The sequence below is a fragment of the Pristiophorus japonicus genome, chromosome 17 (genome assembly GCF_044704955.1).
Source record: "Pristiophorus japonicus isolate sPriJap1 chromosome 17, sPriJap1.hap1, whole genome shotgun sequence".
Lineage (NCBI taxonomy): Eukaryota > Metazoa > Chordata > Chondrichthyes > Pristiophoridae > Pristiophorus > Pristiophorus japonicus.
Window position 1 is genome coordinate 9,946,658 of NC_091993.1, and position 13,589 is coordinate 9,960,246.

General features: G+C 42.2%; 1 protein-coding gene and 1 non-coding gene across 3 annotated transcripts in view; one reads left to right on the plus strand and one right to left on the minus strand.

Annotated features, from left to right (window-relative positions):
* Positions 1-10,862, minus strand: part of LOC139227529 (DNA-binding protein RFX7) — a 76,486-nt gene extending 65,624 nt beyond the window's left edge. The window contains exon 1 of one of the 2 annotated variants that reach the window (XM_070858333.1): positions 10,281-10,862. In XM_070858333.1, the coding sequence (XP_070714434.1) occupies positions 10,281-10,435 (155 nt within the window). In that variant the 5' untranslated portion in view covers positions 10,436-10,862. The remainder of the gene's footprint in view (positions 1-10,280) is intronic. The other variant, XM_070858334.1, reaches the window with a different exon arrangement.
* A 335-nt stretch (positions 10,863-11,197) lies between these two features.
* LOC139228457 (U2 spliceosomal RNA) lies at positions 11,198-11,394 on the plus strand. Its single transcript, XR_011587571.1, has one exon. It is a non-coding gene; the product is annotated as a U2 spliceosomal RNA (small nuclear RNA).
* Positions 11,395-13,589: the final 2,195 nt, after the last annotated feature.

Genomic DNA, 13,589 nt, shown 5'->3' on the forward strand with positions numbered 1-13,589 from the left:
AGATGAAATCTCAGAGCAATGCCCTATATGCAGTGCACGTTCTTCAAGATACAGGACTTGCAGAGTTAGTGCAAGGAAGTTAATGTTTTTAAGGGACAATTGCGCAAGGTATCCATATATTAGGCGAATGATATACATTTACATTCTGTTTCTAGTTTCTCGCTCTCCCATATTAAATGTGCCACTGCATGTTTTTTTAATTAGTTAAAGTTTCCAATGCTGCATGGAAAAAATGTTTCATCCAAAGAAACAATCTTCAACTCCTGTCTTTTATCTTTTAAAGAATAAGGCTTTAAAATTTGTCTTCTATTTGAATGAAATGGCAGAGCAAATCTTTTTAGAAAAATTCATTACTTCTCAGCTACTGTCATAACATACAAGATTATGATCGGAATATTTACACGATCTCAATGACCTACAGCAATGAACCACTAGCATAATTTAAACTGCCCTAAGCCAGGAACTGGGCTTTCACAAGATATACCTGCCTTTCTTTATGTTGCCCAGCATAGTTGGTGAATTTCCATCTTCCCCTTGGAAACACAAAAGCAAGGGGGAAAAGTTCAACAATGCAATACATGAGGATTGTGCTGATGGGATTGTAGGTTCCTGTCAACCTCTGAGCTAAATGGATCAAATGGTCTCCCGCATCTGTGCTTTGCTTTGTAATTACGCCAATAGTCAAGCGGTGATAAACTAATTTTCTCAATAATATAAGCCACTATGCTGATTTGGGCGTCTATCCATTCCTTCTTCAAAACCCTGGAATTCCCCATCTAATGCCATCATCACCACCTTTCTATTGGCAGCTAGGAATGAGCAATGAATATGGCCTTAAAAAGCATCATCCTGTGAACAAATAAAACCTAATGTGAAGATTTTCACGACAAACTCAGGGCATAAATCCAGTTTTAACTCTGCATGCACAGCATGTATGTGTTGTAAATATTAATGATCTTGCCAACCAAATTTATGTCAAGAAACCCAGAATTGTATTTTGTGCAAAAAAAAAGCATATTTTTTAAACAGGCAGATTCAATAGTGATTAAACAAAATTGTAATTTAGTGTTTGAAGGAAGTTACATTCTTCATAAACTACAAACTTAGTTTGCCACCATCAAACTACCTATCCTACATAGTTCCAACCTGCAGCAAGTGACCAATCTCAGAACCCCGCTGAGGGTTGGGAATAATGAGAGAGTAGAGCTAAATGGATGTATTTGAGATTTGTGGAATGTGATTATAGTGTCCCCAAGGCATCTATGCTTGGGTCTCTTAAAAGGCATAAGAGGAATTATATTAATGTTCCCTGTTGATATAAAGTCAGAGGGCATGGCAAACTATGAGGGAGCCTATGGGAGGATACAAGACATGTTAGAAGAATGGGCAGTTCAATGCAGAGAAATGTGGAAGTACATTTGGGGATGAAGAGCATTGAAAGGAAGTAAATAGCAAGATTTTGTAATAGAATGGAGGAAGAGAGAAATTTGAGGTTGTATACATGCAGACTTTTAAAGATACAAATGTAGGTTCAAAATGGTAAATGGGATTCTGGGTTTGATACATGGGCACTGAAAACAAAAACAGAGGTGCTGCTGCATTTGTACAAGAACTTAACAGCTCGATGACTGCATACAGTTCTGGGTACTCCATTACAGGAAGGATATTAGAGGGCTGGAAAGAGAATGAAACAATTCACTAGCATGATTATTAGGCATGAGAGGTTATGGTTATATGCATCTTCGCAGTGGAACCAAGAAGATTAAGAGGAATCTAACAGGCTTTCGAAATTATGAAAGGTTTTGAACGTGAAAACAGTGCTAAGCGAGTGGGCAAAAATTTGGCAGATGGAGTATAATGTGGGAAAGTGTGAGGTTATCCATTTTTGCAGGAAAAATAAAAAAGCAAATGATTTAAATGGAGAAAAATTACAAAATGCTGCACTACAGAGGGACCGAGGGGGTCCCTGGCCATGAAACACAAAAAGTTAGTATGCAGGTACAGCAAGTAATCAGGAAGGCTAATGGAACGTTGGCCTTTATTGCAAGGGGATAGAGTATAAAAGCAGAGAAGTCCTGCTACAACTGTACAGGGTATTAGTAAGGCCACACCTCGAGTATTGCGTACAGTTTTGGTCTCCTTATTTAAAAAGGGGGGATACACTTGCATTGGAGGCGGTTCTGAGAAGGTTCACTCGGTTGATTCCAGAGATGAATGAATAAAGGTTGGGCCTGTACTCACTGGAGTTCAGAAGAATGAGAGGTGATCTTATTGAGACATATAAGATAATGAGGGGGCTTGACAAGATAGATGTAGAAAGGATGTTTCCACTCATGGGGGAAATCTAGAACTACGGGGCATAGTTTTAGAATAAGGGGTCGCCCATCTAAAACTGAGATGAGGTGAAATTTCTTCTCTCAGAGGATTGTAAATCTGTGAAATTCTCTGCCTCACAGAGCTGTGGAGGCTGGGTCATTGAATATATTTAAGGCAGAAATTGGCAGATTTTTGAGCGATAAGGGAGTAAAGAGTTATGGGGAGCGGGCAGGGAAGTGGAGCTGAGCCCATGATCAGATCAGCCATGATCTTATTGAATGGCGGAGCAGGCTCAAAAGGCCAAATGGCCTATTCCGGCTCCTATTTCTTATGTTCTTATGATAGATTGTTTGTGCCAGTTGGCGAATTAATAATCTTGGGTTCATTGCACTGGTTATCAGTAGAAGAATGAAGGGGAAATCCAGCAGAAATGGTTTTACACACAGGACTTTTAGAACATGGAACAAGTAGTTGCTGAGGTAAAAGCTTTATCATTTAAAAAGGAAACAATAATTATTTGAAAAGAAGGACTATGAAAGGCTCTGGGGAAAGTGCATCGATATTGGATTAGATTAGAGGGCTTCAATTGAAGAGTTAGCATAGGCACGATAGCCCAAAAAGCCTCCTCTATGCTGCAACATCTATGACCTTACGATGCCAATTCAGATACATGCCAATATCAGCAGACAAATAGACTGCAATCCAAAACCCCACAGCTCCCTCTCCACCCCAGTGTGAGTGCCATTAAAACATTTTACACATACAGGTATTTGTATTTTTCAAATCATCAATAAACACACACTGTTTTCTCTGAAATATAAGAGCATGACAATATTGTTCTTTGAAATATGAGTATTCCCAGCTCCAACAGAAGCATATCCAGAGACAGAGCCCAGAAGATAGCAGATCTCACCAGAAATGCTCCATAATCAGCCTCTAGCATAGCAATGGTATCGCAACTCAGTCAATACGTTTTAACATTGTTCTAATGCTTCAGTGTGATGTTTCTCAAAATTGCTCCCACCATTACCAGATCAACACTTCAGATGACAACAACTTGTATCTATATAGCACCTTTAATGTAGTGAAACATTCCAAAATGCTTCACAGGAGTATGATAAGACAAAAAATTTGACACCGAGCTACAAGGAGAAATTAGGGCAGGTGACCAAAGGCTTGGTCAAAGAGGTAGGTTTTAAGGAGCGTCTTGAAGGAGGAAAGATAGAAAGGCGGAGAGGTTTAGGCAGGGAATTCCAGAGCTTAGGGCCGAAGCAACTGAAGGCATGGGCACCAATGGTTGAGCGATTATAATCGGGGATGCTCAAGAGGGCAGAATTAGAGGAGCACAGACATCTTGAGGGGAGAGGTTACGGGGTTGAAGGAGATTACAGAGATAGGGAGGGACAAGACCATGGAGGGATTTGAAAACAAGAATGAGAATTTTGAAATTGAGGCCTTGTTTAACCGGGAGCCAAAGTAGGTCATGATGGGTGAGCGTAACTTGGTGCAAGTTAGGACATGGGCAACTGAACTTTGGATCACCACTAGTTTATGTAGGGTAGAATGTGGGAGTGCATTGGAATAGTCAAGTCTAGAGGTAACAAAGGCATGGATGAGGGCTTCAGCAGCGGATGAGCTGAGGCACGGGCAGAGACAGGCAATGTTATGGAGGTGATAATAGGCGGTCTTACTTAAGCTGCAGATATGTGGTCGAAAGCTTATTTCAGGGTCAAATATGACACCAAGGCTGCGAAGAATCTGGTCCAGCCTCATACGGAAGTTGGGGAGAGGGATGGAGTCAGTGGCTAGAGATGGAATTTGTGGTGGGGACCGAAAACAATGGCCTCCGTCTTCCCAATATTTAATTGGAGAAAATTTCTGCTCATCCAGAACTGGATGTCAGGCAAGCAGTCTGATAAGTTAGAGACCGAGGAGGGGTCGAGAGAACTGGTCGTGAGGTAGAGCTGGGTGTCATCAGTGTACGTGTGGTAATTGACACTGTGTTTTCGGATTATATCGCCAAGAGGCAGCGTTTCGATGAGAAATAGGAGGGGGCCAAGGAGAGATCCTTGGGGGACACCAGAGGTAACAATGCGGGGGCAGTAAGAGAAGCCATTGCAGGTGATTCTCTGGCGACCATTAGATAGAGAATGGAACCAGGTGAGTGCAGTCCCACCCAGCTGGACGACAGTGGAAAAGGATAGAGTGGTCAACCGTGTCAAAGGCTGCAGACAAGTCAAGAAGGACGAGGAGGGATAGTTTGCTATTGTCACAGTCACAAAAGTTGTCATTTATGACTTTGATGTACGCCATTTTGGTTATTTGGCAAGCATCTGTTACAGTTACAATGTGTTTCTGGACCACATTTGGAAAGTCTTTTTCGTAGTTCAAGTGGTCATATGAAAATTTCCCATACCCTCTTTACTAAAATCAAACAATACTGTGTACAACATGCTAGTTACAAATTGTAAAACACCAGCCAAATTAAACAACACTCACCTGGGTTGAATGCTGCACCATATTTGGTGACTGCTACTCTATAAAATAATTCTACACACTTCATTCCTTTCCTGAGATTACAGTTCAATATTAGACATTTTGCTTATGGGGATTAATATGTACCCCATTTTATCCCTAGCACTGCCTTCTCTCTCAACTCTATCCTCCTTTGACTGAGAAAACAGAGATCAAGATCACACACTTACAGCTTAAAAAGGAAACTATAATTCAGAACTGCCTAGTTGCAATGAAAAGCATTTCAAACTTTATACAAGGATTGAGAAAAAATATTTCACTGCACCCATTTCAAGGCAAACAATTTTGGGGGAGTAAAGTTGGTCAATAAAAAGAGATACAGGTCAGGGCCCTTATGAATACATTTTTAGGCAAACAGAGACCAAAGTCAGCTTGATAGATAAACACTGTATCCTACCAAACCCAAACATGTGTTCGGATTGCAACTTGGTGAAGAGGTTACGGCAGTTTTTAAAAAAAAAAGTTATGTTGTGTTGCAAAGACTACATGTGGCAAAGAATAGAACTTGTGTCATGTGCTAATGACAACGTTATGGGAATACCACTGTCAGGAGAGTTTTAAGGTGTTCAACAAAATGGAAACTGCTGGGGAAAAACAGGACAGGCCATGGGCTGAAAAGACATAGTTGACTAAGCATGCACGCATACGGCAGCTCCGACATCCAAGACAGAAAGATTATCACACCTAAACTACTAATAATAGCTATCTCCACACTCGCAGCCGAGACAAGGGCATCACGGGCATAGGGGAGATTATTGCCACTCATCACAAATACATGCAATAGGACACCTAGTAATTCTAATTGAAATACCAACATTTAAAATCATTGCTTCTATAGGAAGGTGTAAAGATTATTTGTTTTGCATAAAAGAGCAGCTGTCTTCATAGGTTGAAAGGGTGCTGGACTCAAGCCAAAAGATATTGTTGGGTACAACCACCTCCATAGTTCAGACATGGAAAATGCAAATATCTCCCACAGATGTAAAGTCAGCTTAAGGTGCACAATGTGACTTCTCCTGATCTACTCTCCATCATCAGTCAATGACAATTCTGCCGCAGCACCTCCTTTTTGGCCTCCCATTCAATCCTCCCTTCTAGATTTTCCTCCATGTTCTCTAGTTTCACATTATACATATGGAGTTATGTTTAATACTTCCATGTTACATTTCTCCCATCTATTCTAGCATCTGGTGCACAAGCTATTAGTCTATTAAAGATCCACAACCCAGACTTTAGAATGCCCTTGTACATGAAACATGACTATGCAACATCAAGCACATGAAAACAAGGAATTATGAAAGCATAACATATGCTTGCACCCAACATCTTTCCTGGGTGCTTTCAATCCAAATGGGCAGGAACCATTACTGCAGAGAAAACACAATCATAAACTAGTTTTAGGTCAGTATCCAAACAACAGGTGCGCCATAATCATACAAGCCAAAAACCCAATAAGGAATCCCACATACTTTAGTCAATCAAATTTAAAAATCTTGCACAGCGCACATGTCCTGTCAACTTTTTGCTTTGTAAATTCCTATGTCCACATGTTAATGGAGACTACCTGTGCAAACTCGTCACACTGTAATTATATCCTCCCACCAGTGGAGATGCTGCAGCGGCAATGACAGGAGTGTGCAATCACAGCATGACAAGTTTACAAAAGCAATCATCATAAATGTGCCCATAGGAATTTAGAATTGAAATATCAAAATAAGGACACAACATAACTTTAAAACCAAAATTACATCTCCACGCCCTGTTCCAATTCTGCTCCCACCGTTAAACCCCCTTCAAGACTACACTTAGTCCCGAATTCCTGTGTGCAACGCCACAGGCTACATTTGCTTGGCATGCCACACGCTACTTATTTGTGAATCACCATTCTGTGACACACAGTCTGCTGATCCCCATACCTATACCTACAGCATTACTGAGGCACTGAGAGAAATTCCCTTCATCCTGACTTTAAGGACAATGCCATGGTGAAGCCACTCGTATGATGAATTTCAGGTAGGAGTTTACCAATGCTCCATCTACCTTACGCATTGAACTCCCAAAGGATTTCCTTGATGCATTTCCAAGTCTAACAACCCTGGATCATATTTGCTGATATGAATTCATCTATTTTAGTCCTTAAAATTGTCAATTATTTTGGTTTCACCATCCTTGCTGATAGTTTCATATGTTTACTACTCTCATTCTGAAGTTTTGCCTGAACTTTCCCATTTTCTTTTGTATCCTTTACTTTGAAACGGTGACCCCCTTATTCTTGAACTTATTACACTGCAAAACAAAATTATCCAGATCTAAATTCTGCAAATGTCACAATCTTAAATACTTCTATTAAATCATCATTCAGTCTCCTCACAGGGTTGCCAATCTCTCATTGGTTTAAAGCCTTAATTCTGGAATCATTAACAATCTTCCTTTGCACTTCTTCCAATACCTGAATATTCCTTTTAAAATAGAGACACCTAAACTCCACACAGTACTCCAGATTAAGTTTAATCAAGACCAAAATAACATTTTAGAATAACCTCTCTGCTGCGTTGCTGCACCCCTAGCTATATGTATCAAATTGCATCTACCACTTTTCTTCCAACAGGCCTAGTATCTATTTTTGAATGTGCACATATTGATGATTATGGTAAATCACTACGAACAATTTGGTGGTCTGTAAATTCAGACACTTTAAACACAATTCCATCCTCCAAACCATCTAAAAAGATAAATAATATCTGTTATAATGCCCACAACCAGCTGCCACACAAATTCCCTACTCGCTGTCAACTAGCCAATTGCTAATCACCTCTAATACATGGCCATCTATCCCGTGCACCTGAACATTATGTCTACTGTGCCAAATTATTTTTTTCATTCAATGAGAAAAAGGTGCTCCAAATAAATGATTTGACAACAGGAAAATGTGTGATTTTTGTGACACCCCCATCCCCCAATCATTTAAATCTTAAGTTAAAATTCACCCATCACCCCTGTGCTTGCTGACCGACATTGGCTCTCGGTTAAGCATGGCCTTAATTTTAAAATTCTCATCCTTGTTTTCAAATCCCTCCATGGCTTCGCCCCTCCTTATCTCTAATCTCCTCCAGCCCTACAATCCTCCAAGATAACTGTGCTTCTCCAATTCTGGCCTCTTGGGCATCCCCAATTTTAATTGCTTCACCATTGGCAAACATGCCTTCAGCTGCCAAACCCCTAAAACTCTGAAATTCCTTCCCGAAACCTCGCCATCTCTCATTCCTCCTTAAAACCTACCTCTGTGACCAAGCTTTTGGTAATTTGCCCTAATATCTCCCTATGTGGCTCAGTGTCAGATTTTGTTTGATAACGCTCCTATCAAGCGCCTTGGGGCGTGTTACTACGTTAAAAGCACTATATAAATATATTGTTGTTTCTCTGATAATATACAAACTGAATTTAAGCCTAGAATATGCAAGTAGGTGCCACAATAAAAGTAGCACATCAGCTTCTTCAGCCATTGCAAAAGGTAACAGCCAAACATACATTGAATTTCAACAGATCCAATATTGCTTCTATTTTAATTCAAATGCCTGGCTTAATATGAAGTACTTCAGAGTTAAGGCAATTTGCATCAAGTAGACATATTGTATGGTGTCAGAGACACAAAATTACAGGCAACACTTGTTTTGAAACCATTTCTCCAAAAGCAGTTCACTTTGGAAGAGCAAATTACTGTCGGCCAGAAACTACTCCAAAACTGGTATCAATGCTCTACTGTTATCAGCCACTAGGTGTATTCTCAGCAAAGCATGAACGGAGTAGGCCAACCACCATCCATTTCACTTCTGAAAGCTGCTCCATCTGGCAGCCCAGCCAAGAACTGGCAAAACTTATTTTTAAGTTCAAATGAAACAGCTGTAACACTCTAACCCACGAGAAACGAGTTAACTGTCTGACTACAGGCCACCTTTCCAAACTTCAATGAACACTGAGTGGAAAAAATTTACCCTCTCCCCTCAGAAAATTTGATATTTCAGTTCTAAAGCATGTTTTGGACAATTACATTCAATTTGGGATCAAGCCCAAAGACTGTTGATGACAATGTACAGCAGATTTTTGCTTGAGATTAAATGAAATTTATGATAAAATATGTATAAGCTCAATGCATGTTCTCACAACAAACAAATATGAAACTTTAAAAAATAGTAAAACTTCTTGTATCATTTCAGGCTGTTAAATGGCTGACCAAGATATGGCTAAAAGAAAATGCTGCAGGACTTGTACACTTAAAAATCTCAACAACTTGCATTTATATAGTACCTTTAACACTGAACTATCACAAAGCATTTCACAGTAGCCTGATCAGACAAAATCTGCAAACTGAGCCTCATAGGGAGATATCAGGACAGGTGACCAAAAGCTTGGTCAAAGAGATCAGTTTTAACGAGCTTTTTAAGAGGAGAGCGGTGGAGAGGTTTAGAAAAGGGAATTCCAGAGCTTAGGGCCAAGCCACCAAGAGAAGAGAAGGAAATCGAGACCGTGCAAAAAGCCAGAATTGGAGGAACGCAGAATTCTGAGGGCTTTAGGAGGTTACAGAGATAGGGAGGGGCAAGGCCATGGAGGGATTTGAACACAGGGTGCAAAAGTTTAAATCGTGCGCTGCTGGACTGTGAGCCAACGTAGGTCCATGAGCAGAACGAAACAATAACTGTTGGATGAAGAAATGCATTACATTAATTGATCAAAGTACTTTCAACTATTCATGTAACAAAATATAAAACATAGATTGCAATCAAATATTTGAATTTTTAACACTCGAGTGTCAAACAGATGAAGAACATAACCTGCCTATCTTGTCTGTACACAACTAATCTGTTCTTATTTAAAGTGCAGACATCTGGTAGCATTTTCCAGATTAATCCCATTTTTCTATGGTCGGGACATCGTTATAAATCAAAAGTTAACAAGTTTGACCTTACTAATTTCTCATCAAATAAATGCTCTCGGGCGCATTAGCCAATATTTTCGTTTATACGCCCTTTGACACGTAATGGGGGGGGGGGGGGGGGAAGCATACTAGAGGTAATATAACATTAAAATGCAAAAAAAACTACAATGATCTCCAGTGTATCATATATAAATTCTAGGATGGCACGTCTTTAAATCACACACACACACACACACACACAAAATCCCATCCCCCTCCAAGCCAATGGACAACAAAACCCGTAAAGATATGAAATATCAAAACATAAAGCAATTTGTAGATCTTTCTGCAAAGAAAAATCTATAGCCCAGCCGGCATGAGGCACAACATATAACCCGCCAGTGTCTAATACATAGACACACACACACACACACATTATAGATTATGTATATATATCCGGCTCGGGGGGCAGGCAAGGACTTGTTTATGAAGCAGGCCCCAATTTTACTAGGCTTACCAGATCGAATTTTTCAGCTTCTGCTGCAGTGCAATCGCCTCCGACTCTGCCAGCCCGGGCACCAGGGACGGCAAAGCCCCGGTGCCCTCCTGTTTGTGAAGCTGCTGCTGGGGCTGCTGTCGCTCCGGCTCTTGCTGGTGCTGCTCCTCTGCCATGATGATGTTGATGGTGGCGACGACGACGGCGGCGGCGGCGGCGGCGAGGGGAGGGAGAAGGGGAGGGAAGGTCTCAGCAAGTTGAGCGTGTGAGGGCGGGTGGGGGACGACACACACACGCAGACACACACACACACACACACAGCGACTAGGCCGCAAGCTCGTCCCGGCCTGGAGTGAGCGAGCAAGCGAGCTCCTCCGCCGTCCCCACCCCCGCGCCTCACAAGCCAGACACCTCTCTCCCCTCCCCTCCCCTCCCCCGGCTCAGGATTCACCAGAGCGTCGCGGCCCCGGCCTCACCACCGCGCTCTTCCCGGCTCTGGCGCATCGTTACCCACCACCACCACCGCTCCCGGCCGGAAGACTCTTGTGAGGAATTAATTAAAAATATATTATTATTTTTTTTTTCCAAATTCAATAATTTTGATTTCTTTCCTCCCCCTCATAAACAAAAATGTCCTGGTGATTTTTTTTTTATATATATATATATATATATAAAGGGTGGGGGGGGGGGGGGGAAGGGGGGTGATGCGGGCTAAACCCCGAGGCCGGATTCGATGCCGCTCACACGGGCTCTGCACCGAGCCGACATGGAGCAAAGCGACAAGTTGGGCAAGTCCGCGAACAAACGGCACGGCGGCTGCCCCCGCGCAGGCGCACTCCGCAGGGAGGGAGGAGGCTGAAAAAAAGCACAAGGGTCCAAGCGCCCCAGACTGTCAGTGAAACTCTTTTTGGAGTTCACCTGCAAAAACATAAAACATTAAACCTTCTCGGCCTTTTGGCTAAGATCATGCGTAACTGGCCTGACCAGCCACCATGACCTCCGGGTGGTTTCTCCCTGGTCAGGAAGGTATATGCTTGCTTTTTTGGAAACAGGAGGTGGGTGGGGTGGCTTGACCCATCCACCTCCATGGCACGAACCTGGTATTTGCAGTACTTCCAGGAACAGTGCAGTGGCTCTAGGCCTTTTGGCTAAGAGCATTGGCACAGAGTGATCCTTGGCGTGTGCAAGGTGACCTCTGGTGTTTGTGATTTGACAAAGAATTGGAACGATTGGCTACAAATTTATAAAAAAAAACCCTTCTCGGCCTTTTGGCTAAGATCATGCGTAACTGACCTGACAGGGGAGTAGCCACCATGACCTCTGGGTGGTTCTCCCTGGATCAGGAAGGTATATGCTTGCTTTTTTTGGAAACAGGAGGTGGGTGGGGTGGCTTGACCCATTCACCTCCACGGAAAGGTGTGTGGGGGACCTGACCCATCCACCTCCATGGCACGAACCTGGTATTTGCAGTACTTCCAGGAACGGTGCAGTGGCTCTAGGCCTTTTGGCTAAGAGCATTGGCGCAGAGTGATCCTTGGCATGTGCAAGGTGACCTCTGGCGTTTGTGATTTGACAAAGAATTGGAACAATTGGCTACGAATTTCAAAATAAAACATTAAACGGTGCCACCCGACCTGGGTGACACTCCAGACATTTACAAGGCCCTTTTTTTTTCCCCCTTTTTTTTGTGTTTTTCTTTTTTTTTTTGGGGCACTAAAATCACAATTTTTCCCCAGTGCCCCCTATAAAAGGGAAGGGGGACACTAAAAGCACCGGCAATTAAAACAAATTAAACTTAAAAACGTAAAATCAAATTAAAATTTTGGTTGCCGGGTGTGATGATGCACTCCAGTCCCTCCGGTGCCCACCTCTCGAGACTGTCAGTGAATGCAGCAGAGCAGCTGGCGAGGTGTCGTTGCACCACAAAACGCCCGCTTTTACAATAAAATTGAAGGGAGGGCAACAGTTTTTAAAAAAAATTAAAACCCTTATGATTGGGACAATATTCCACCTGATTCAGAGGTCGATTGCCGGTGCTTTTAGTGTCCCCTTCCCTTTTATAGGGGGCACTGGGGAAAAAAGGTGATTTTAGTGCCCCAAAAAAAAAACAAAAAAAAAAAGAAAAACACAAAAAAAATGGGCCTTGTAAATGTCTGGTGTGTCATCCAGGTCGGGTGGCACGGTTTAATGTTTTATGTTTTATAGGTAGACTCTAAAAGAGTTTCAAGTTGCAGAAACATACAGCACAGAAGGAAGCCATTGGCCCCATCGTGTCTGTGTCTCTTTGAAAGAGCGGCCCATTCCCCAATCGCCCTGCAATTTTTTCCCCTTCAAACATTGAAGTTGGACCTTGGTTGCTGGTGTTTTATCTTTTATGTACAGTATGATGTTGATTCTGCAACATGCAATAAATTCTTTCACATTACTTTCGGTCAAGTTTGATAGGGTCATTGAAGACTCTACAGACCTGTGCAAATCTATCTGTGTTTTCTGTAAAGTTTTCTCACCCAATTTTCTCCCCTCCTCTTTGCTAAGGTACAATTTCACGACAACCACTTGTATTTATAAAGCAGCTTTAACATAGTGAAACACCCCAAGGCGTTATAGAACAAAATTTGACACCGAGCCACAGAAAGAAACATTAGGATAGATGGGTCAAAGAGGTAGATTTTAAAGAGCATCTTAAAGGAAGAAAGGTAGAGAGGTTTAGGGGAGGGGAATTCCAGGGCCTTGGCAGCTGAAGGCACGGCCACCAATGGTGGAGTGGTTAAAATTGGCAATGCTCAAGAGGGCAGAATTAGAAGATCACACATAACTCCGAAAGTTGTGGGGCTGGAGGAGATTACAGAGATAGGGCGAGGCGAAGACACGGAGGGATTTGAAAACAAGGATGAGAATTTTAAAATCGAGGCGTTGCTTTACCGGGAGCCAATGTAGGTCAGCAAACACAGGGGTGATGGATGAACGGGACTTGGTGCGAGTTAGAAGAAAATCATGCCCCAATATCTCAACCAAGTGGCCATTATTCACATAGAAGTCTCAATAATGAATGTCATTGAGCTATTCAACATTGGAGGTATCGCATCCTAACTGCATCTTGTCCTCATCGATGCATACTTCTAACAGAGGCTTCTGTGTAGGATCAAGTGAGAGATATTTGGCCAATTTCCCTTCCTAATCCAGGGGCCAGTGACAGCAACATTATCACCATTCTGCCTGCGATCAGCCAGCTCAGCAAACACGAGTTCAAACTGGAATTTTCCTGGTTAATAAGATTCTGCTGTTCATTGGATAAACTTGCTAAATCATTGAGGGCCCCCCAAACCAACC